The 26,216-nt window shown below is 32.7% G+C and overlaps 2 protein-coding genes across 4 annotated transcripts; both read right to left on the bottom strand.

Annotated features, from left to right (window-relative positions):
• Positions 1 to 91: 91 nt before the first annotated feature.
• LOC126726184 (putative lipase YDL109C) lies at positions 92 to 6,715 on the bottom strand. Of its 3 annotated transcripts, none has more exons than XM_050431319.1 (11): positions 6,251 to 6,708; positions 5,336 to 5,486; positions 4,111 to 4,178; positions 3,551 to 3,621; positions 3,174 to 3,440; positions 1,905 to 2,068; positions 1,763 to 1,818; positions 1,603 to 1,655; positions 641 to 812; positions 439 to 536; positions 92 to 348 (listed from the first exon to the last, which is right to left on the bottom strand). In XM_050431319.1, the coding sequence occupies exons 1-11, from the start codon at positions 6,453 to 6,455 to the stop codon at positions 244 to 246; spliced, it is 1,410 nt and encodes a 469-aa protein (XP_050287276.1). In that variant the 5' UTR covers positions 6,456 to 6,708; the 3' UTR covers positions 92 to 243. The 3 variants fall into 3 exon arrangements, with proteins under 3 accessions (XP_050287276.1, XP_050287278.1, XP_050287277.1); XM_050431321.1 differs by having other exon boundaries at positions 5,336 to 5,500; positions 6,251 to 6,400; XM_050431320.1 differs by lacking the exon at positions 92 to 348 and having other exon boundaries at positions 436 to 548; positions 6,251 to 6,715.
• Positions 6,716 to 23,219: 16,504 nt separating this feature from the next.
• Positions 23,220 to 25,565, bottom strand: LOC126726183 (heavy metal-associated isoprenylated plant protein 28-like). Its single transcript, XM_050431318.1, has 3 exons — positions 25,408 to 25,565; positions 24,653 to 24,728; positions 23,220 to 23,844 (listed from the first exon to the last, which is right to left on the bottom strand). Exons 1-3 carry the CDS (start codon positions 25,411 to 25,413, stop codon positions 23,465 to 23,467), a joined length of 462 nt encoding a protein of 153 aa, XP_050287275.1. The 5' UTR covers positions 25,414 to 25,565; the 3' UTR covers positions 23,220 to 23,464.
• Between the last annotated feature and the right edge of the window lie 651 nt (positions 25,566 to 26,216).

Genomic DNA, 26,216 nt, shown 5'->3' with positions numbered 1-26,216 from the left:
CAACAGTGTGCTTGCGCACCCCATTTCATGTATGCAAGAAACTAGTTTGAAATATATGCGAGGAACCAATGTGGTTTCACTCTGAGAAACATGTATCAATGACCAATGGAAGTACTATTGCTTGAATCATGTGACTGTTCCACAAGTATCAACTATAATGCAATTGTGAGAGAGAGAGAGAGAGAGAGAGAGAGAAGGGGGAGGGGTTATGATGCACTTATATTCCTATATATACTTTAATTGCTACAGGCTGGCTGCAATGACTGAGGAAGATTCTTGTTGTTTTAGGCTGTCTGCAACATGAGCAACCACTCCAGCACCAGCATTGTGTAGCCACTCATTTTTCACCTAAATCCAGGGCAACTATCAGATAAAAAAACTAAAAACCGAGGAGCAATCATTGCCAAATGAAAAAGTTGGGTGGGGTGGAGTCAGTACATGAATGTTGTTATGGGCGAAGAAGGGCCAGAATGCAGAATGAAAGCTGACATCGACCTTTTTCCATCCTAATTGCTGTAATCCGCGTATCATTTCCTCTGTTTAACAAACTAAAACTATCATTATTCATTGTCATGTAACACAGTAAGAATCTCTTTAAATAATTGTCACATTATCAGTTTCTATGCCCAATTGATGTTACCTTCCACAATTTCATGATAATCGACTGTGTTTTGCATGCTGGGTGCGTTTTGTGCTGCTTCCTTTGCTTTGGCTGCTTCTGGAGGAAATTGGGGGCCATCGGAGGGAACTGCGGGACAATACTCAACATCTACAACATGCTTGTAACCATCCAAAGATCTTCGAGGGGGATTCTAATTAAGTAGAACATCAGGATGATGCATGAATGTAAGGGCAGACTCTCGACTTAAAGTTTATATTTCAACAATTTCCATCCTCAAATAATTCAGAAATTAGCTTGAGAACATTCTTGCAATTAACATTTTTAAGTTGCTTGTTACCAACAAATACTATAAAATCTAAACTATAAAGGGCTTAAATAGTATAAAACCTTACCATATTAGCAAGAAAAAAATTGATATGATATTATTAGCTCTATAAAAAGATCAAAAGAATATTAGCATCCGGAAAAGATGCTATTTTTTTATCAAAAAAAAGAAAGATCTTTGCATATATTTGCACCACAAATCTCAAAATGCACCTCACAACAATCAAACAAGATTCCAAAGAACAATGAATTGTTTGCCTATGGACAAGTGCTTTGCCACTGTTGCCTGAGACATATTTTTGTTCTGTATGTCTAACAGATGGATTTGGTTCAATCGATTACAAGCTGCATTTCTTAAGCCGAGCCAAGTTTTGCAAACTCCATTAATGTAGTTCAAACTAGCTTATATATTTCAAAATCAGGAAATTGCTACTGTAACGCTGCTACAACAAAAATTGCTTGAATGGGTTGCTAAAGTGAAGTTTCCAATATGATACAGTCTCTATAAATTTGCATTCTACTTCTTACCATCAGGACATCAACTCCATTAATTATAGTAGCAATTGTTCATACGCATTTTAATTTCTCTATCTCAGTCCTTAATAGAATTCTCAGTCTTGAATGATGTAGTTCAAGAAGAAAAATTACAAACTCACCTTAGAAAGTTCTGACTCCCTCCTTATAGAAGATGTGCGCCAACCAACCATATCTATGTGATGTTAAAGATATTGATATAATGATGATAGAAGAAATAAGAAGAAAGTTTACACAGCCTGCTCATTTAGCTAAGAAAGGAATAATAATGCAGTGGGATACGATCATAAGATACATTAGCATATAGGATGCGACACCTAAAAGTGCCAAGGGCTGATCTGTAAATCGAAACAGATTAGAACCATTAGATTACTGGAAGAGAAGTAAATATCTTTAGCATCTATAAATTCCTTTTACAACTTACATAAATTTTCCATCTTCACAATCAGAGGCCATTCTTAATAGAAGAGGTGGTTTCTCGGGTTTACCATCAGTGAGGAACAGCTGACTACCGGTTTGGCCAACAATTATAGGAGCTAGTGGTAGAGCCAGTTTCTCTAATATTGGAAGCCCAAAGAGGAATGGGAGCTGAAGAAGAACAGAAAAAGAATACTTAAAAAAACAAAACAAGAAAGGGAAATGAATTGTGTGGTTTCAGGAGACACAAGTCCCGATACTAGTACTAGCAATCATTAACTCTTTAGTAATTAATTTGTTGTTTCTATGAAATTCTAGAATCATCAACATAAGGGATAACAGGATCTCATAGGACCATTAAGCACTTAAATTTTAAAAAGAAAGAACTGCCATTTCTAACTTTTTGGTTTCTTGCTAATGAATCTAGTAGACTACCGGTCCAAAGGGAGTCTTTATTAGTAATATATGATTTCTTTAACAGTTTAAAATTATTATTATCATTAACATTTTGATATTAAACTCACATTATGTTACCTCATCATAATGATATGTTTCCTCATTCTTATCAATAGACTTATGAATTTTATTATATATATATATGTGTGTGTGCATGTGTGTGTATTTCAATTTTAGCTTTAAACTAACAGCATTATAAGTGTTATTTTTTTTAGGACCATTATAAGTGTTATTGATCATACCATTTGCCAATAAGTCATAACTCAAATGAAAACTCCTTCCCCCATGAGAAAGGAGTGGACCATAAGGTCATGAATTCAAGACCTGGAGTGCGTGTGGAACTCACCTAGTCCTCAAAAAAAGATACTATATTGGGATTAAAATTAATAATGAAAAAAAAGGGGTCAAGCAAACAAGCATATAAAAAACTCAAGCATTTTGACTTTATGGAACTCTTGAATGTCAGGGAACAAAATATTAAGCTTCTATAATTGACACATTTTTATCCTTCTACAAGTTTATACTCCTATACTTTTCTAGTATTAACCAGACAACTGAGATATAATTTTAAAAAATTACTAAAATTTTAACAATTCAGCTAACAGAAATGAAACTTAACTTTTTCTTCTCCATTAACACACTTACACACAAAACCCAGTAGTGCAATAAAATGAGCATATACATGTAAGAATAATGTAAAATTTGAACATAACATGAAAAACAGAAGGTGGAATAGAAAAGCTCAGATTGGCATCAATAGAGGGTGATTATGATAACTGTGATAAAATAAACGCAATAAGCTATACTCTCAAAGACAAACCTGCTTTCTTCCTCTCACCCCAAGATGTGGAGTTGCCAAGGTAATAAAATTGATTGGCTCCAATCCAGCAATCATACCTCGTCTTGAAGAGCATTCTGCTTGTGAAATTTCCACATTAGAACTGCTGGGATCATCAGGTTTGCCACTACTTGAGCCATGTGGTGTATAAAGAACAGAAATAGCATATCTTGCAAACAAACCACCAAGAGAATGGGCCAAAAATGAGATCCTTTTCAGGCTCTCTGTCTTTTGCACAACTTGCATAACCTATTTATAACAACTAAATTAAGTCATTTCCAAACAAAGCCATAGCCTATATTAAACACAAATGGATCTAGAATTTTTAAAGAAGTTTTTGCAAAGATTTGAAGGCTCACTTCATCTGCTAATCGCTTTCCAGCTCCATCAATCCCAGAAAAGGTTTTGGTAAAGGTGTTAGATGAACTCGCTGCACACATTAAAAACAAAGCTAACACTAGGCTTTTGAAGGGAAAATCTTATGTAGAAGTCCTAACATCTTAGTGAGAGTTTTCATGTCACAATGCAAACACGTTTGCGCCATTGTTCATGAAGAACAAAGTTTAAGCATATGAAAATTTTCAAACCAAGACCAACTCTGACCTGGTTCTTTCCAGTCATTTGTTCCTATTAACACCCTAAAAATACAATTACTTCCTTTGAGTGGTGTGATTATCATTCTTCTTTTATGGCATCCAACTTCTCTAAGTCAGTTGCCCCTATCTTATCACATACTGAAGATAGTCCAAGCTTTGCTCAATTGTTCTGAATTTAGGTTATATATATCACATGTCATATAATGGTTGAACCTTTTAGTTCGACTCAATTCAATTAATGAAAAGAAGCTCTCCCAAAAAACGGATTTATGAATTGAGTTGAGTTACATTAAAAACAGGAAAGAGAGATTGAGTGAACATACCATAAATTAAGAAGTTTCTTCCAAGACGCTTCTTTAACTCTGCTTCTACATATAACCAGTCACTTGGGCTGCACTACTCAGAAAATCAGTCAACTTGATACACTTTAGAGATAAAAGCCCAAAAGAAACATAACTGTGAAGTAATTGGTAGGAAACATAACTATGAAAGACCCTACCCTGATACTCATTTGATCTATCAGCTAAGTGTGAGAATCATTTCTTAATAGAAATAGTTTATGTAAGAAAATCAAAGAAGCAATAGCTTATAAGAACATCCAACAGTGCACAAGAGAAGAAAAAATATGGAAATTTTGAAACTTGTATCAAGTTGTACAGAAACTCACCATCCACTTTCAAAGGACCTTTTTACTTCTTACAAATAAAATTTACATCTTTCATTGAAATTGCTTCCAATTAACATCTAATCAAGCTACCAAATTCTACCTAACTGGACTAACAATGTATCAACAGATCAAAATATGCATATTCTTAAGTTTAATGAGGCAGAACACATGTAACAAGATTAATAGCAATAATACTTTTTTAGATGAGAATGGATTAAGCCAGCAAAAGTAATTGGAGCACCAGCAAGTACAGAGGCTTCCAAAGTAGGAAAGGCATCTAAAAGAATTATAATGAAATCTGACCTATGCCACTAGTCCTACGATCATACTTTATCTAAGCAATGAATCAGACACAAGCATTGAGTCAAAAGCGTGCTACTCAGGCAAACACTTAAATAGACCCACTTTGTAAAAAATCCACCCCATCCCCCCTTCTTTCTTTTTTTCTGCTTGTATGACTTTGCTAATGGGAATCATTGATGCAACATTCAATTCATTCCTTTAAAATTATTTTTGGGGGCTTCCTATGCATACTATAAACATTGCAAGTATAAATCACAGCAAAGTAGTTAATGGAGGAAAAGGGATTCAGATTCTTGAACTTATAGAAACTAAAATATCAAACTAGCAGTGAGAAAATCAACCAAAAAAAAATAAAAATAAAATAAGGAATATGATGAAGGAAATTTAGAGGAGGAAAATTTTAATGCATGCTAGTGTGCATAATTTAGAATGAAGTTTAAAAATATGGACCTCTTTCTTCAACTGAACAACAACCATACCACATACAAAATAGTGCATGTTATCCATTTATCTCTCACTTCCTCAATCTCTACCCTAGGTGTGTGCTATTTTGAGCATAGTCTTTGTCCAACATATACCTAGCCATGATGCCATGAACTAGGACAAGAAGATGATCGGGTTCATTTTTCCCATTCACAATGTGCTTGGTTGATGCAACATTTCCCCGCTGGGTGGTGGTACCCATAGCTTGAGCTTTAAGGCCTTGATGTCTCCAACTATTACTTGTGCCTGCACGAGTTTATCTAGCATCCTCAACCAAAATGAAAATCTGAGCACAATCACTCAAGGTATGATGATATAACAAATACAAGAGTTGACTTGGTATTAATAATCAAGATTGAAAAAAGCATCCATTACATTTACAGAAGGAATAAATGCCAAAATGTTGATCAGATTCTTCTCTCGGCACCAAATTATACTCATTATAATTCTATAGCATTGACACAAATTTTGAGAATTCTATGGTACACACTTCTTTTTTTTTGTTATGTACCATAACTACCTAATCTTAACCATCAACATAAGATATTACATTATTTAATATATATTTTTGCTCCTAGTTATTAATGTTTGACCAAAGCAAGCTGCCAAACCAAGGACAATTTAGATACACTATATATGTAGTACTCTTTCTTCGCCTCTGTTGTCTATGTTTTTCATTCGTTGGTGATACTAAATTAAAATTAGTGATTGTTTATGGCAATAGGGTCCAAAAATAACATAGTACTCACTTATAAAAGAAAAACATAGTACTTGTCAGCTATAAGCTAATGTTTTTGAATCTGGAATATGAAAGTTCATATGTTGCCAGATTAATTAACTTAAGAAAATTAAATTTTCAAAACACTTTAATTACAAACAAATTGAAGACATGCCATTCATATTATAAAAATTCAAATACGTACAAAATAGGAACAAAATTCAAAAACCCACTTGCAGAAATACGAAATAGAAACAAAGAAACGAATGAATGAAAAAGAAAAGGTAGTTACCAGAAGAGAAGCTCAATCCATGGCCATGATTGAAGGACGAAGACGAAGAAGAAGAAGAAGAAGAAGAAGAAGAAGAGGAAGATGAGGAGGAATAGGACGAGGAAGAAGAGGTCGTTGAGGATGGGGTACAGTAGTTACTGCGGTTACAACTACCAAATCTTGGAGAATAAGCACAGCGCGCGTGAATCAGAGGCGCCGAAGCCATTTTGCTAGTGTAAATACACTTGCTATATATAGAAGGCTCAACGGGAAAAACACCAAAAGAAAAAGAAAAAACGGGAATCCAATTTCCTAGCCGTGCTCGTGCGGGGAATCATAATTCCTATAATCCATTTATTTGCGTTTTGCACGGATGGGCAATGAGAGATGATGAGGTGTAATTTTTTTTGTTGGGCAAAAGGTAAGGTAAAGGTAGGGTAAGATTTGGACTTGGACCCTATTTGCGTTCACGATATGGCCTAAGGCTATGGGTGGGCTCAGAGTTCGGCAGACAAATTTGTCCATGTTTTTTAAGATGTGGATGGCAAAAGAGCAAAATCTATGATTGAGAACTAGGAGACAAAAAAAGGAAAATGTTTTTCCAGGAAATTTCTTCTCCAACCCCGTTTACTTCAAATCACACATACAAACAGAAATGTGGCTTATTCAAAATAATACACTCAGAATGATATTATGAGACACGTAATTAACTCTTTGATTAAAAAAAAGAAAAAAGAAAAAAGGAGATTCTTTGTCATGTTATAGTACTTTAGAACATTCATATTGACTGCTGCAAATTTTTATTTATTTATTCTCTTTCTTTATCTTAAGAGATATGTAAAGAAATAATTACAAAACTAAATATAAAATGAATAGTATTAATATAAATTTATACAATTATTGTAATAATTCTATCATTTTACACAACCATACATGGTATGTTTATGAATTTAAACTTAATTAATTAAAACATGATACATTTTCTATTATAAAAATATTAATGGGAGTGATGTTAGAATGAATAAAGAACTTTATGTAAGCAAAAACTATTGAAAGTTAAAAGTCTATTGTATCCGTGGGTCACCAACCAATGGGTTTTTGTTGTTGGGTAATGAAGGACGAGGTGTTTTGGTAATTTACTAACAATACGGTGTCCAATGACTTTTCATAACAAAAAAGGGGATTTCATGCCTTTGATGGTCTCGCAAACGCAAAGTATGTGTGGCTGCTACTGTAGTCGTGATGTCGTCGTTATACGGCAGGCTAAATTCTTGGCTCATCGTTATCTTGTGTGCACCTCATTTATGTTTACTTTTATTTTTTGGGATGGATCACTATAATTAATTAAAGTTTACTTTTATGGTTATTGTTTTTTAAAATAAAACTAGCCTTAGTGCATGCATAAAGCGTCTGTGCTTCGAGACTTTCCTACTTTTTTTTTTTTTTTTTTTAATAAAAGTTAATAATTTACTTTTATTATAATTTGGGGTTATTATATTTTTCAAAAACAAAGTTTAGGTACAAAATTAATTGTAGCCTAAAATTATAATCTTTTTTAATGTCTTTTTATTAGAGGTGAATTTAACAAATTCATCACTGAATTACATTTTATTTTTATATTTTCCATAATTACAAAATTTCTAGAAAATTAAAAATTAAAAGCTATGTTATCTATAAATTATTTAAATTGTAAGTTTTTGTAGTTTAAAATTATGCATTAAATATAAGTTTATAGATCATAGAGTAAATAATATCCGATTAACACAAAATTAAATAGTTGTATGACGAATGATGGTTAGATTTTCAAAATATGTAGTAATATTTATTTTATTGAGTAAGGTTGTAGCCTTAGGCTATAACCAATTTTGTAGCTAAATTTTGTCCATTTTTCAATCACAAAAATACCTAGGATTATGATGAAAAAATTATTTCTCCCACAAAAGCATAAAAAAGAGGAGTTATGTTATTTATTTTTATGGGCAAATGATGGGAATTAAACCCGCGCATGGTGGATTCACAATCCACTGCCTTGATCCACTTGACTACATCTGCCCCTATCTCCCACTCCCTGTATGTAGTAGAAATTACAAAAATTTCAATTTCTACCATTCATCTTATTTTGTTTCCCTTTCTTATAAGATAAAAGACAAGAGACAGAAAACACTCATCTCATCTTTAGGTATTTTTTGTGATTGAAAAATGTAATAATCTCATATTATAATTGATGTAAATTATTAACTTTTATCGAAAAAAATAAAAGAGCCTTTAAGCATACGCGTGAGTGCGTGCTTAGAGACTAGTATTCCGAAATTCTCATGCGCTTCTCAGAGGCTCTTCTTTTTTTTTTTTTTTTTTTTTTTTTTTTTTTTTTTAAATATTAATAGTTTTGATTCATTATAATATGAGATTACTATATTTTCCAATCACATAAAAAACCTAGGGGTGTGATAAGTCCAATAATGTAGTCACTAATTAAGTACACATCTATAACAAAAATTTCAATGCCTAAAAAACCAAAAAAAAAAAATTAAATAGGAAAATCTCTCAAATTATTTTGTTTTTGAACAAGAGTTATCAAGTTTTTTTTTATTTTTTATTTTTTATTTTTTAATCCTAAAAGATAGCCACTTAGTCCTATAATGTAGCCACTAAGTACACACCCATAACAAAAAAATTCAAATACCTAAAAACCAAAATAAATAAATTAAATAGGAAAGGTTCTCACCATCTCAACTCTCAAGTTGTTTTGATTTTTTGTTTTAAACGGGAGTTATGAAGTTACATTTAATCCTTAAAAGAAAAAATTATAAGAAATGTTGTTAACATTAGCAGGTATTATTAATCACCAATAATATCATTTAATTTTAAAAAAAATGTATTTTCTTGGAAAAAAAGAAAAGAACTTGTAGTAAAAAAGCACAACAATTGTTAGGGATAATTTCATATGGAAGAGATGAGATTGAGAAAAATGGAACAATTATCACTAATAATAAAAAAAGTTATTAGGTTAAGAGTATACATGTGACAAAGTCAATAATGTCTGTGGGTGCTCGAGGACCGAGGATGAAGTTGGAAGGTCACAGCATTGGCCCGAAGATCGAGGATGAAGTCGAAAGGTTGTAGCATTGACATGGAAATGCTACAAGCCACGGGCCCAAGGGAGGAAGCTGCCCGAGGAGGAGAAGAAATGAATCATGGTACTCTATGGTATTCTAAGTGCGAGCTAGGATCTGAAGAGAGTGGAAGTCAGTGGGCAGTAAGGAAGCTTTTGGCCTGGTGTAGCCTGTTGCATCTGCATTAAATGGTAGACAACAGCTTTATCAGCCGCATTGATGAAAAATGACCTAAACAGTGTAAGCCACAGTTAAGCAGATTCCTTCCACCATCTTCTTCAGATGTGAAAGGTAACAAGTGTCAAAAAATGAGGGAGGTTAAGTAGAAATGAATGGTGAAGTTGTGATGGAGGTAGAGGTATATAAGGAAAGAAGAGAGCATTGGAAAGGGGATGGGAAAAAAGAGAAAAGAAACAGAAGGAAGAACATTGAGAGAAGAAAGTGAATAGTACTACTTTTTATAAAAATTCAATCTCCTCGAGAGCACTTATGTAGAGCCTGATACTCATTTGCTTCTGAATACAAACTTGATTCTTCCTTATAGCTGTCCTCGGGCAGAGCCCATTGTTGTTGTTCTTTCCCTCCTCTTACAAATTTTATTGATTTGGGCTAGGTTTGAAAGGCACAACCCGATACTCTAAGTGAGCTTGGGCTACAAACTTTTAGGTCCTTACAATGTCCTATAATGATCCAATCAGAGGTTTTTTTTTTTTTTTTTTATAATTTTTTATAATTTATTTACAAATACATTAGTAATATGGTTGTATATAATGGTCAATCACTCTCCTTTACATATATATTTTATGCTTTGAAATAGAGTTAAGTGCAATATAATTAATTAATACGTTCATAGTTTTATTGATTAATAGTATAGTAACATAGTTTGATATTTATCCAAATTGCATAATTTGTGTTTTTTTACACAATTTGATACTTACCCAAATTTCATAGTTTGCGTTCTAATTTCACAGTTTGCGTTTGTTGAGGGCAAAAAAATCATGACACCAAGGCCCAAAGAAATAATACAATGGACCAACCCCATGACAAGTAATCATGAGAGGGATAAAATCACCACAAAGAAAAAAAGAATGGTCAGCCCAAAAGATTTGAAGCCCAAAATCCACGGAAGGAAAATTTTAGCCTACCAAGATTAGGGGATCAAGGCGAGTCCAGCAGAAAGAGCTGGGCCAGGATCCCCAGAAGCTGCCAAAGGCTCGGGACCCTTGGGACGCGTAGCACAGCTGAGGTAGACAGCTTAAAGGAAGTACCAAAAAGGCACAAGGAACGAAGGACAGACATGTCCTTGTCAAGCACCCAGTGATACAATAAGGAGTCAGAAGACTTGAAGTAACCATTCGTGAACAAAGGGGGTGGTACTTCAGGGAACGCAGAATGAAGAACTATAAGGGGAAGTGGTTGAAAAAACCTTCAGCCCAGCAGGAAAGGATTCCGACCATTTGGGAAAAATGACAAGAAAAAGGGACAGCCAAAAGCTGAAAAGGAAAGAAGCCAAAAGTTGAAAAGGAAAGGAGCCAAAAGGCTAAGGTCAGCTACCTAATGGGCACCTCGGAATGGAAAGTCAGTAAGGGACTTTCAGGGAAATAGCACCAAAAAGAGAAAATTATAAGGAATAAGGAAAGGGCCAGTTCTCTGAGTAACTGACACAACATGAGCTCTGGTACCTAAAGGAGCAAAAGAGAGAAATTGATGGTACCCCGGAACCCTATCGTGACACTATAAAAGGGGAAGACAGCCAGCATTGAAGGGTTAGGTCAGCAGGTAGTGAACCATAACAGAATCATTGAGAAAACTCTATCAAAATCTAGAGAAAGTAGTAAAAAGAGAGAAATACTCCCCGGTATCCCAGTACAGCCACTATAGAACATACTCGGATTCAAAGAAATTCAAACTTTGCAAGTCTTGGAGGCTTGAATAGCCATCCAAGTCTGTGATTTTTGAACTTATTTGGACCTTGTAACATGTCTTAGTGAGCACATTGTAATCCATAATTAAGAAAATAATTAAATATTTCATATTGACTTGAGGATCCCTAACAGTCATTGTGTATTTCTTCTTTCCTTGTTACATCGTTTTCCTTTTGCTGTTATCATTGCTGTTCAACACACACACACACACACACACACACACATATATATATATATATATATTCTTGCTTGCTAGTGTATATGTGTTGTAGGATCCTTGCCTTGTGCACCACTTGGTTTGTAAACAGCCTATTAGCTGCGGTGAACCAAGCCTAGTCCACCAAACCACAAGTATTTGGCCTAGGATCCTTGGGCCTGGAAGCTAAGAAAAAAAAGGCGCCTGCACAGCGTTCTACTATAATATTGTAATAAAAGAAAATCACTGTAATATTGTAATCAAAGGAAAGAAAAGTAGTGAGTCGTAAGCTTTAACCCACAAATGCATAGTAAATTTTTTAAAGAAAATGATCATAAGAAAATAAGAAAATGAAGAAGACCTAGATTCCAAATAATTAGAAGGCCGTTGATTTCTTTATAAAAACAAAATAGAAAAAAGCAATGCATATTAACATACCTGTTGAACCGGAACAATTAGAATTGCACTTTTGTTTTTGTAAGTAAAGGTTTTTTCTTTTTTGGATTTTGAATTTAGAAAAAATGATGATGATGGTGTAGAGAAAAAGAATATAGAACTAAGAGGAATTGAGAAAGAAATAAATAGAAGAAGTTCAGATTTAAAACCAACGTGACCGTTGTCCTATTTTATAGGCTGTGTTTTACATGGGATTTAGAGATTATTTTTAGCATGTTATCCTCAAGTTTTATCTATACTTTTTAGTAGGGTTTTTTTTTTTTTTTTTTTTTTTTTTTTTTTTTTTTTCCAAATTCAAAACAAATATATTTGAGGGAAAAAAAAAAAAAAAAAAAAAAAAACAAATGTGAGATGAGATTAAGGAGCAAGAGAAACCGGTTATTCAAAAAAAAAAAAAATTGTGAGTATTTGCTAAGCTAATTAAGAGAGTGCATCATTCTTGAAAAGAAAGTTGATAAAGTTCAAGCCCGAATTCTGTATCTATAGGACTATTTCATCTACACTACACATTAGGATTACCAGGTAAAATTTTCTTTCATGTTGTTGCTTCTTTTAAACACACAAAAGCATCTATGATACCTATATAAAAAAAAAAAATGTAACACAGATTAGCTTCATGTCTAAATTATGTAATTATATTTCAATGCAATATCTATTATCAAAAGAAAAACAAAATAAGAAAGAGGGATGAGAAATCCCCAAAACACTTGCCATTAGTAAAGGATAGAACTTTTGAATACCTTTCAGAAAATTATTTAATAAAATTAGGACAACTTGATAAGTAACAAAGAAATTGTGATGTTTCTTAGATCAATAAAACAGTTAAACATTGACTAGTTTTTGAGCACGCGCTCACACACATATTTAGAGGTTTTTCTATTTTTTTGGTAAATGTTAATAATTTGAATCAATTATAATTTGAGATTACTACAATTTTTTTAATCACAAAAAGAAATCTAGGGTTGTGATGAGCATTATGCCTTTTTGGGTGAAATAATTTTTCATAAAATCACACCCCTAGTTTTCTATTTTGTAATTGGAAAATGTAGTAATTCCAAACTATAATTGATGCAAATTATTACTTATAACTCAATTGGTTGAAATTTCCTACCCCTAACTATTAAATAGTATTAATTTTTTTTATAGGAGAGGCTCTCATGTTATGATTTTTTTTTTTTTTTTCATTTGTAATGGGAGTTGTGAAGTTATTTTTATAATTGTATTAAACTTTTTTAAACACAATAAATACCGTTTAAAAAGTCTACTTATTCTCAAAGTTAATATCAAGTCACATAATTTTTATTTTTTGTATTTTGGGTCATCTATTTTTTTTTTTTTTTGATCATAGACCTAGAAGTTTTTATTTTATTTTATTTTTATAAATCGGTGCAATTCTATACAAAAAATTTCAATTGCCTAAAAAAACAAAACCAACAAATTAAAAGTATTAATTTTTTAAAACACCAAGAATGCTAATTGAGAAGGCCACCTATTCTCAAAATTTAATATCAAGCCACATAAACTTTTTTTGGTGCATCTTTTATTTTTTTGAACCCAAGCCCAAAAGTAGGTTAAAAAAATAAAAACTGGCACAATTCTAGTACAAAAGTTTCAAATATCTAAAAAGAAAAAAAATTAAATAGTATTTGTGTGGGGATTTTCCCGCACAAGCTGTTTGTCCGCTTTGGGGAGCCAAGCCCGCACGGTTTTGTTCTCGGCCCCGAGTGTGCGGAGTAGTGGTACACTCATGCAAGCTCCAAGGGCATATAAAGCATGAGCGGGGCGCATCTCCAACCGATGTGGGACTAGGGTGTCAAGCCAATATTAGCCAAAGTGTCTGAGGTGAAAATCCCAAAGACCACATTCGGGGCCGAGAACAAAACTGTGCGGGCTTGGCTCCCCAAAGCGGACAAACAGCTTGTGTAGGAAAATCCCCACACAAAAAGGCGCTTTTGAGGGGATGTGCCCCATAAAGAGTATTGTCCGCTTTGGGGCAAGGGTGGGATTAGCTTTGCTATGTTCGCACCACATGATACCCGCACGACTTTGTTACCCTCCAGGGGCACGCCTCTACCACTACTACACATGTGTAGTAGTGGTACACTCATGGTTGCTCCAAGGGCTTATAAGCCATGAGTGGGGCGCATCTCCAACCGATGTAGGACTAGGATGTCAAGCCAATATCAGCCAAAGTGCCTGAGGTGAAAATCCCAAAGACCACACTCAGGGCAGATAACAAAACCTTGCGGGCTTGGCTCCCCAAAGAGGACAAACAGCTTGTGTGGGAAAATCCCCACACAGTATTAATCTTTTTATATGGGAAAGGCTCATGATTGTGATTTTTTTTTTAACAAGAGTTATCAAGGTTTTTTTTTTAATCCTAAAATGTAGCCACTTATTACACATCCATAACAAAAGTATGAAATATCTATAAAAAATATTATTATTATTATTATTATTTTTGGGAAAGCCTCTCACATTGTCAAGCTTTTTTAGTCCTAACTTAGTATACAAGCATAACAAAAGCTTCAAATTCCTACCAAGAGAAAGTATGGGAAAGGTTCGTGATTGTAAATTAATTTTTTTTTTATAGAGATTTATCAAGTTATTTTCAATCCTAAAAGGTAGCCACTTAGACCTAAAATGTAGCCATTAAATACACATCCATAACAAAAGTTTCAAATGCCTAAAAAGCAAAATAAAAAAATAAATAGTTTTAATTTTTTTATGGGAAAAGCTTGCACATGAGCAATAGTATCTTTTAATTTTAAAAATATTTCTTGTAAAAACTGAAAAGAGGTTTGCAGTGAAAGGCACAACAATTGTTAGGGATAATTAATTTCATATGGAAGACATGTGATTGTGAAAAATAAAGTTAAACTGAGAAGTTTCAATTAATGATGATACGTACATTAGTATTACAAAAAACGATAAATTGAATCCAATGTAGAATTACACAAATTGATAAATATAGATATAGGTAGGATAAATTTTTTTTAATACAGAAAAAGGTCTTAAATAACCACTTGATAGATGACAACCACTTTATATGAGCCTTGAATCATACAATATTTTTGTAAAGTCTCTCATCTGAACTCATCTAATATGCCCAATATGTAATTCAACAAAATTGCTGATATGTGACCCTAAAAAAAGAGAGACAAAAAAAAAAAAAAAATAAAGAGAAAAAGAGTAAGGATTAAAAATAAGAAAAACAGCTAGCAAACATTATATAGGAGGCAACGTTGGTATTGCACTGTCGCTACTTCATTATTAAGTACGATATTCAATAATAATAATAATAATAATATATATATATATTTTTTTGTATTTTAGATATTTCATACTTTTGTTATGGATGTGTACTAAGTGGCTATATTTTAGGATTAAAAAAAACTTGATAACTTTCATTAAAAAAAAAACTTCACAATCGTGAGTCTTTCCCATATAAAAAGATTAATACTATTTAATTTTTTTTCTTTTTAGATATTGAAACTTTTGTACTAGCATTGTGCCAATTTTTTTTTAAAATTTTTATTTTTATACTTACTTTTGAGCTTGGGTTCAAAAAAATAATAGATGCACCAAAAAAATTTATGTGGCTTGATATTAAACTTTGAGAATAGGTGGCTTCTCAATCAGCATTCTTGGTGTTTTAAAAAATTAATACTTTTAATTTTTCGATTTTTTTTAGGAAATTGAAACTTTTGTATTAAAATTGCGCTTGTTTATAAAAAAAAAACAAACAAACTTTTGGGCTTGGGATCAAAAAAAGAATAAATGCACCAAATACAAAAAATAAAAAATTATGTGACTTGATATTAACTTTGAGAATAAGTGGACTTTGCAAATGGTATTTGTAAGAACATGATTTTCTCCCAAAGCCCAAATGGATGGTCAATGGCCCAAAGAGCCCAACACAATGAATTTGTTAGAAAGTGGGCTTGAAACTGAACTTTCATTGAGTTAGGCGGATAGTTATCACAATAGGTTAGTTATTACTGGGAAGAATAAAACAAACAGTTTTGAACAAGAAAAATTCTCCTTGGTCAAGTTCAAAGAAGGTTTGTTCTTATATATTTCTCTTAAACTTATACAAAAATTATAGTTCTTGAGTATACAGTAATTTTTCTCTAGTTTTTCTCATGATCCCTCTGTAATGGGGTTCTTCTCTTTTATATTCCCTCCCCCTCTTTCATCTAAACCTTCCACGTGTAGGTCAAATTGCTAATCTTCTTGATACTTGTTCCATTAGCACATTCCTGAAATTTTTGGGGGTAGCTGTAAGGCTGAAAATTATTGTTCAGGTATCACTTTCACATTAATGTGGCAAAAGGGTTAGATGCAGAGTATTCAATGCGATGGTAGCAGCTTTCTTTTCAGATATTTCTCAACTCTCTTTTGTCTCATCTGATGTTTATCCTTTCAAGCACGATTACCCATTGCCCTGTTTTTGATGGATGGTCAGACCTTTGACCTCCCCTCTGCTTAGCTGATGAGGTATTTCTCCTCAGACAACGTCTCTTGTTCATTGTGACCAAACTTCTTCCACGACCCATTAATCTGTATGCCTTCGCCAATGCTTATCTGTTCTCGGGCTATTTGACATCCTAGGGCAATGCCCACGGCCCAATGCTTATATTTGGACCCTTCATCCCTACAGTATTCATGGTGTTTAAAAAAGTTTAATAAAATTTTAAAAATAACTTCACAACTCCCATTACAAAAAAAAAAAAAAAAAAAAAAAAAAAAAATCCTAACATGAGAGCCTCTCCTATAAAAAAAAATTAATACTATTTAATAGTCTAGGGTAGGGAAATTTCAACTAATTGAGCTACAAGTAATAGTTTGCATCAATTATAATTTGGGATTACTACATTTTTCAATCACAAAAAAGGAAACAAGAGGTGTGATGAAAAAATTATTTCACCTAAAAAGGCATAATGCTCATCACACCCTTAGATTTCTTTTTGTAATTGAAAAATGTAGTAATCTCAAATTATAATTGATTCAAATTCTTAACATTTACCAAAAAAATAGGAAAGCCCCTAAGCGCGTGCTTAGAGATTAGTAAGTGGATAAAGCAATTTGAAAACCAACTGGAGAGTGGTTCTATTTTGTAGGTATTGTTTTAGTGAGAGCTAAAGATGTATTTTTATCAAGTTTTGCCCATATTTAAACGTAGGCTGTAGGGGTATTTTGGAACAAAAAAAATGTTCAATTCAAATAAAGTAACCCCTTAAATAGTAGTATAAATAGAAACTTTTCATGGTTGTTTGAAGGCTGGTTTTGGGCCTTCGACCCGCCTAATTTGCTTTCAAAAGTGTACAAATTTGGTGGCCCATTTATTTGTTGGAGCGAAAGGAAAGGAAAAGAAGAAGAAGAAAGAGTTGGTCCATGATTTTTACTTCATGAATGAAAAGAATTGGGACTAGAAAAGAAGAATTCTCTAATGTATATCAATTAAGAAAGTAAAGTCTAAATAGTCTTGACATAGATTGTTTTCTTTCCTTCTTTCTTCTTTTTTTTTTTTTTTTTGGGTACCAAAAAATGTGTAGGAGGAAAGGGTGGCAATATTACATGCTTAAGGAAACATAGAGAGAGCTGGACACGAACGTGCTCACTAGTCTTGACTCTTGTCACAACTTGTTTTCTTTTATTTGGAGATTTGGGTTTCAAATCAAAGGCTGAGCCACATTGCCTTGAACAAAAATTTACATATAATTTTTGTTTGACCACCCTAAAAGAAACCCAATAACAAACCAATTCAATGCCAATCTTTATCTTGGTTTTTTTAAACCAAGAAAAAAAAAAAAAAACCAACAATAAACCAATTTGATCTAAGATCTGAAAAAAAAAAAAAAAAAAAAAAAGTAAGCCCAACAACAAAAATTACTAATTTGTAGATCTTATATATTAGAAAAAGAAAATTAAGTGAACAGTAAAGTGTAACTCCTAAAAGACAATTAAATGTGAGGTAGTGGAAGTGGTGTGTGGGACAATGGGAGTGAAGAAAATTTTTGTTTTTTGTTTTTAATGATTGTATTGTATTGATACCCATTTTTGACAAAATGCCCAACAAAAGAAAAAACCCAATAGTGAAGGAAGATGAAGGAGGAAAAGAATGAAAGAAACACGATAGAAGCAAATGGGCCATGGAAGCCTGAGGAAAGAGATAAAATCCCAATGGGCCAACATGACATAAAGTGATAGCTAGTAGGCCCATTAGCATAACAAGAAGTAAAAGTAAAGTAAATGGGCCATGAGAACCCAAGGAAAGAGGTCAAAGTCCAATGGGCTAATATAACAGGAATTGAAATATTGTTGTATTGAATTGTTAATAAAGTAATGTAAAAGACACCACACAAATTTTTTTTAATGACTTACAAAAATCAATAAGTTATCAAAGTTGATTTAAGTTGTTAAATAAAATAATTGAAAAAAGTAAAGACAAAACTAATAAATAATAAATCAAAGTATTCTAAGAAATAATAATTAAAGTTTACTTAATAACAATAATTAATCTTAACAACAATGATTAATAACTTTACTATAGCAATGATTAATAACTTTATTATAGTAAGAGACAATATATGATTTTTAAGATTTAATCTTAGCAACAATAATTAATATCATCATTCTAGTAAGAAACAATATACCCAATAAACTTATGATTTATCTTTTATTCTCTTGCTAGTATTGTAGATAAATTTTTGACAAGGAAATCATGTGTACCACAAGATTCATCTCCTACCTAAAATTCATCTTTTAAGAGAACTCGTGTTAATTTGAAAAATCTTCTATTGAATCATGAGTTACGAGAAAATATCTTATCTTATTATCCTAATGATCAAAATGAAATAAAAAAAATATTATTTACAAAAAGAGTCCTTATCAATCTCTTCAACCACAAATTTGAATGAACCCCTAAAAACTATTCACAAAACTAAAAATAGGCCATACCATGGGCACTATATATTTAAGAGAACTCGTGTCGACTTGAAAAATCTTCTATTCAATCATAAGTTATGAGAAAAGGTCTCATCTTATTATCCTAGTTATCAAGATGAAGTAAGAAAATATTATTTAAAAGCTCATTGTCAACCTCTTCCATACGAATTTGAATGACCCCTAAAAAATATTATTGGAGCTGCCACTGTTTCAAATACCCTCCATACTATGGACACTATTTATTTTACTAGCATACAAGCAGTTAATGTCAATTCTACCACGCCAACTACTCAACCACATGTTTCTTAAAAATAAAAAAATAAAAACCAAAAAAAAAACCCTACTCACATCAATGACAATAATTGGATTTTTAATTATTGTTTTAATTTTTTTTTTAAACCCCTCTTCCACTTCTTATATGGTGTTGAAAACAATTTTTTATTTTTTTTAATAATTCAATAATTGTTTAAAAATTAATAATAAAAATAACTTCTTTGATATTGATTCTAAAAAAAAAAAAAGTAATGTTGATTCTCCAAAAAAAAAAAAGGTATAATTTAATATTTTTTTGATAATTTGATAATAATGGAGGATTTGAACCCTACATGTCATAAAAATACTAAGAGGTGTCACCTAGTTAAACTACAAGGCTTTTGACAAGTATAACATAATATTGAAATATATAAAAAAATACCTTTAGTCATAGATAATATCCTAAACTCTAAATATCAAACCCAAAATGACAAGTGTACCATATTCGGATATCTTTCTCTCTTGTACATTTCAACCATGTAATGTGCATAAAAAATTTCTAAAATAATTTTTCTAAGTACTTATTTTAAAGTTAAATATCTAAAAATATTAAATACGAAAATTGTGGCAGCGCATTGGATGCATGCATATAATAGGACTGGAGTGTCTCCATGAGACTTTATAGCATCCTTTATTGGCAGGAATAGCCCACCATTATTGTAAAGTAGTCACCAACAATCTATTTGATTATAAGCATCCAAACATATAAAATCCAACCATCACTAAGACACTAACTTTATAAATTTTCTAAAATAAAAACCCATTATTAACTCTATGAGATAAACTTTAAAAATGGCCATCGATCTACATCTTCCTTTATTATTATCTTCACCAAATGGTGTATCAATCCCCATCATCTTTATGATCACTGACGGTTGGATGGGCATATAAGTAAGCTAAAAAAAATTACCTTATTTAGGTTATGGGAAAAGATCTTGTTTTTAAATATGACTCTCCGAATTCAACTTTAAGTTTAATGGCCAGTTGGCCACTCTAATTTTGGTTGCTTGTAATAGACTTACCCTAGGGCTAGCAATATGTCCAATAAAACCACTTGATGCATTATGCTGAAACCAGTGATCACACGGTTGCATAAGTTTGCACACGAGTGAGCTTGGAGTACTTTTTGGAGGAGATAAACACATTGAGGAGACTAGTTGAGTAGTTAATAGAATATATAGAGACATATTTGATCTACATTATGCTGAAACCAGTGATCACACGGTTGCATAAGTTTGCACACGAGTGAGCTTGGAGTACTTTTTGGAGGAGATAAACACATTGAGGAGACCAGTTGAGTAGTTAATAGAATATATAGAGACATATTTGATCTACAAGATGTGTAAGCCCAATGGATATGAGTTTAATTATGTTAAATTAACCGTTTATTCTTTTCGATCATAATTATTCAATGCAGTGACGGAGCCAGGACTTAGAGTTAAGGGGGGTGATTTTGTTGTTGGTTATGTGTGGCTACTCCGATCTCTAACTCTACTGTTACGTAGCCGCTTGAAATTTTGTGTGTGTGAGAGAGAGACATTGATGCTGCTACTAGGTAAGAGCAAAATAATTTTATTTAAAATTTTTTAAAGGGCCAGATTGTTTGTTTTGAATAAAATTGGTTGATTAGACTTAATTTGTTTTAGATTTACTATTGGTAATTTTTGTTGTTGTGCTAATTTTTTGGGATTATATATTTTGTTTTAAATTTTAGATCTATAGATTTTTTTATGGTCTTTACAAGGAGGAATGCTAGAGTTACAAATGTTTTTACAAATTGCTAATGTAGTGAGTGGTTATTGGTAAGTAAAAAAGTGGTGTAAGTGGTGGGCCAAGTGTGAATCAATATGAATTTGCTACTTCAACAGTTTGTAATAATGTTGTAGAAAAGTTTGTTGCAATAGCTTTACTCTTAAAAGAATTAATGATATTATTAAATGGGGCAAAGTGTAACTTTATAAAACCAAATTGCTAAAATTAGTAATGAGTATATACTAATATTTTTTTTTAAAATATTTGTGGGGGGCAGGTGGGCATTACCTCTCCTCGTCAAAGCATGCCTTCGTCCTTAATTCAATGTGAGACTTTACTCACATGTGTATACCTAACAATCTCCCTCTTACATGTGAATTTTCACCTCTCTATCAGTTTCAGGACCTCTCTATGGGACATGGACAAGTCCCACTTGCTCCCTTTTACCTTATGAGCTTTTTTCATTCCTTTATCAGCATGTCATCCATGGGCCTCTCATACATCATTCATGGGAACCACATGTTAACCCTACACACTAATTCATAGGAACCCTGCACATCCATGTCCATAGGAGTCTCGTGCTACAGTGTTTATTTAGCATTATTAGCAATACTCCTTTATTGGGCCTTTTTCCAAGATCATTTGTGTGGGTTTTATGGGCTTGCCTTATGCGTAATATTGTCTTTGCTCCAACTACAAAAAGGACCTCGATAATCTTGTTATCTTTGCCGTGCACCACACCATGAGCTCTAATACCACTTGTTGGAGAAATAACACCTTGAGAAGTCACCAACTGAGTAATTAATATAACATATAGAAACACCACTTGACCCAAAAAACTTAAGCCTTATGGGTATTATTAGCTCATCCATGTAATATTAACTACTTATTTTTCTTATCATTATTTAATGTAGGATTTCACTCACACGTGTATACCAAACAAGAGTTGACACTGGTGTGGTGTTAGTTAAAACTTCTTTGATGCTTAAGTTAACACTCATAATGGTGATATATTTTGTATTCATAATGTTGGATGATTTTTTTTTTTTTGCATACCTTGGCATGTGTAGTATCAATTGTTTATATAGGACTTTGACAATTACGCACCCCATGATCTTTGCCATATCCCATATTTGGATCATGCAACATATATGCTTGGATGAACATCTCAAGTCGTGCTCCACCATAAATCTAGCAAGCTAATGGCTCGCAAATATGGTGCCTACATGCTAGTGGGTGACACCACAGTGTCCTCCACCCTTGAAGCAGGTTGAGATTGGCTCTCTTCCTGCTGCTTGCTAGCAGTTGGGCTACTCACTTCAACTTCTTGTTTTGAATGGTTTCCTCTTCCCCCTTGGGAGGGGAATGATTATTGAGACATTGTTGTACGAGCCTTCTCTTTGGTTCCTGGTTTGGCCTGGTCCTAGTGAGCTCTTGGACAATATTGATGAGAATCTGAAGTTGCCATTCTATTAGGGGCATCTCTTAAGGCTCTGAGTTTTTGAAGCCAAATGATTCTTCTGGCATCCATTGTTCAGGTCTAGACCATGTAACCTTTTTGTGTCAAGGGACTAGTAGATATGACCTACAAGTTTCCCACACACAATGATCAATTAATGATGCTAAATATTCGCGATCATATTTCTACAAGAGTTTTGGAAGACTTGCAAGAACAAAATCACACAAAGCTTGGAGTCGACATCAATGTGTTGCCAATCAAAACTTCTCCAATGTTTAGGTTAGCAATCACAATGGTGATATATTTTGCAAACACTGTGTTCGGGTTTCTTTTACCTTGGCGTAAGTAGTATCGGGTGTTTATATTGAACTTTGGCCGTTACCCCATGACCTTTGCCATATCCCACGATTAGGGTCTTGGAGCATGTTTAGGGGAAGGTTTGGTTGGATATCTGGGTCATGTGTCCACCGTTAATGTGGCATGGCACGCAAATATTTCTTATTTACTCTCATAACCTTGCCTTTCCAAATGGGATTAGGTTATCTAAGACTTCTTTTCTTGGTCATGTTTTGTAATGCTAACTAAATTTTGATGAGCGTCTTAGATGAGTTAGGAAATGTGAATAATATTAAGTGTACGATCGTGATCCTATTAGGTGTGCATTTAGGAATTTTTTTTATTTTTTTATTTTTGCAAATAATCTAGTTTTTAGATTTTTGTAGAAATAAATTAAATTTTAGTTTTTTTTTAACACTTTAACATAAAAGTTACCAAAAATTATATCTTTTAATAAACAATATACATATAAGCTATCAAAAACAAACCATTTCCAAACAAACACCATATATTACATCGTATCAAAAACAAACAATTTCCAAACAAACACCATATATTACATCCTATCAAGTACTAACCTATACAAATGCTCCCTTGAAACTGTTGCTTTTAAAGTTCAAGCTACATGACAAGGATTGAGCATATAGTGTCTTTCATTCTCAGGAAAAGTACATTAAGAAACGACGAAAATACATACATGAATAAACACTACAATATCTGTTGTGCCAATTGCCATTACATTATAACACAAGCGTGAGGATTTTCGTCACTGAACATGGCGCTTGCCTGCGAATCATAGACGACTGTAGAATAATTGTAAGGCACTACTTGATAATGACCATAGTCTTGGGCATCATAGCCATTTTTGCGGTTTTTGTAGGAAGAAAAAGACGGAATTGAATAATAGTTTACTGATTGGCTCTTATGATGGTACTGCTGCTGCTGCGGCTGGTAATTATGTTGGATAAAGTTTTGATGTTGTGGGTTATAAGGATATGGCCACAGCTCAGCCCTCCGACCCGTTTTTCTCACTCTCTTCAGAGCTTTCTCTTGATCTACCCATCCCATGACAGTCACCTTTTGCAAGGACATGTCTATATCAACTTCATCAACTCCTGAAATATATGCAGATCCATTTATTAAAAAAATCATTTAGGAAAAAAAGAATACTTGTGATAATGACACTGAAAGTTCCCATTAACATTTTCTGAATTGGCCAAATAATGAAGAGGTATGGTGTTTCCATTCTATATATTTGAGTCATTGACTAATGGGGTCTCTAACAAGCAAGTGTTTGTGTTGAATTGAAATTTTCAGTGATTTCAATTTAATCTTTATGTTATTGATTTTCTTAATAAAACTTATAATATTATGAATTGTTAATTTGTTATAAATATAATATAATTCCGAACAAGAGTCCAATTATGGTAATCAAATTTTTCTAAGTGGCACCTATTTTATGACATGTAACAATTAAAAATCCAATTGATTCTATCATCTTTGCTCAAAAAAATCCAGGCGATAAATTAGAGAAGTAACATTTATAAAATTTTTTTAATATATTGAGATAATAGATTGTAACTGGTGTAGATGTTTGAAAAATATTGTGATTAATGTACATTGAAAATAATATTGATGATGATGTTAAGTGAAAATGATGTTGCGTCATAATCGACCATCTTAAATATAAAGGAAAAATTTCTAGAATTTGTTGGGTTGGATTGTGGGAAGTTGGAACATTTATTCACATCCAAGTCATCCACGTGGCTTGAATGTGAGCTGTAGTTGGCTACACGTATATTACCATGTCAACCTTCCATCAACGCCACATCAATCTTGGATGTAACCTCGTATCATCTAGGAATTTTTTTTCCTAAACAAAACCAAATAAATTAATAAATACAGAAGTCCAGTTTAGCATACCATCTAGTTTGTTAAGAGCTTTCTTTATCTTGCTTTCACAACCAGCACAATCCATGTGAACTATCATCTCTATTATCTGTGAAAAAAGAAACCAAATATTAATTAGTACCATCCCCTAGGCATATCTGACTTTGTTGTGTATGCAACTAGTTTTAGCTTCGTTTGGCAGATAAAAAAATGAGGAAAGTTCGTATTTTCGTTTAATATATACCATAAATTCATCGTAAGACATTGCATAGCATGAAACATAATTGGCTTTACTCATTTAGTGGTCCTTAACGTTGACATATGCCTTGTGGTTGCATGATTTTGATTTCTAGCTAATCCCATGAAGTGCAGAATCGTACACTGATTTAGATTAATAAAAGTCCTTTTCTTTTATGGATGAGTGAAGTTTTATTCAACAGAAACAAACTAAAAATAAGAACATAAATTAAAAGATGAACGCGTAGAAAAAGAGCTGCAAACTAGTGCACCGATTTAGTTTAACTTATTTGTATATATACTGTTTTTTAAAATCTCTTTTTTTTTTTCTTTTTTTTTTCCTTAGGTATAAGTATGCGCAACTTTTACTTGGTGAAAAAATTAATCCAGACAGTACAGGCAGCCCTGCTACATCAACCTATTCAAGCAATCCTGTTTGAGTATCTTATTGTGGGACAATGAGATTTTTTACGTGCATGGAAATTAACTTACAGACAAAGACATGTCAAAAACACATACAGAGAAAGAGGGTACTAAGAGAAATTTCTTACCGACATGTTAGGATTTGAGAATTCTTAAGACTTTCCTTGCTGAAATATATGAATATATGTGAGACTCTAAGAATGAAAAGAAACGAATGAGATTACAGTCAATATATAGAGAGCTAGCCAGCTAGGAGCATCTTTCGGAAACAAAGGGGGATAAGAAAGAATATTTTACTGAGTAAGCAGTCCCCACAATAGATGATAGATCTTTTATTTCTTTTCTACAACTTGCTTCAATGTGATAAAACTTTGCCCGTAGGCTATTGGAAAGTGCATTGCAGATGCTTAGAAATTTGAATGGAAGCTTTCTCAAAAGCTATCTTGATTTGCAAGTAAAATATTCCTTAGTTGAAGACTCAATTGGGGTCAAATATACAATGGGAAACACATAAATAAAAATTAAAAATTGCAATGATTTTCAATAGGAGAGTTAATCGTCATCTTGTCATCGTCATCACTTTCATCATCATAATTATTAAATACATGTTAATGTCATTGCCTTGGAAACTTTGTGTTCATCTTAATTATTAAAAACATGTTTAGGTCTCTGTATTTTTTTGGTCTGACACTGCTGTATCTTCAATCTCATCACCTTGTTCAAAAGATGCTCCGAATGAAATTCCAAAAACAGCATCCAATAACTTAAGGGTACGTGTAAATAGATAAATAAATTTTTTAAAGAAATATGCAATACATACAAACAAGTCTGTAACAAATAAAATAATTTTCTTTATTTCAAGGACTATGTCACACACGCATAAAATTTCCATGACGGTCTGCCAATGTGAAAGCTTGGATGGCAAGATAGACTTGTT

This window comes from Quercus robur, chromosome 5 (assembly GCF_932294415.1).
Source record: "Quercus robur chromosome 5, dhQueRobu3.1, whole genome shotgun sequence".
Lineage (NCBI taxonomy): Eukaryota > Viridiplantae > Streptophyta > Magnoliopsida > Fagales > Fagaceae > Quercus > Quercus robur.
This window is presented reverse-complemented; position numbering and strand designations above follow the sequence as displayed.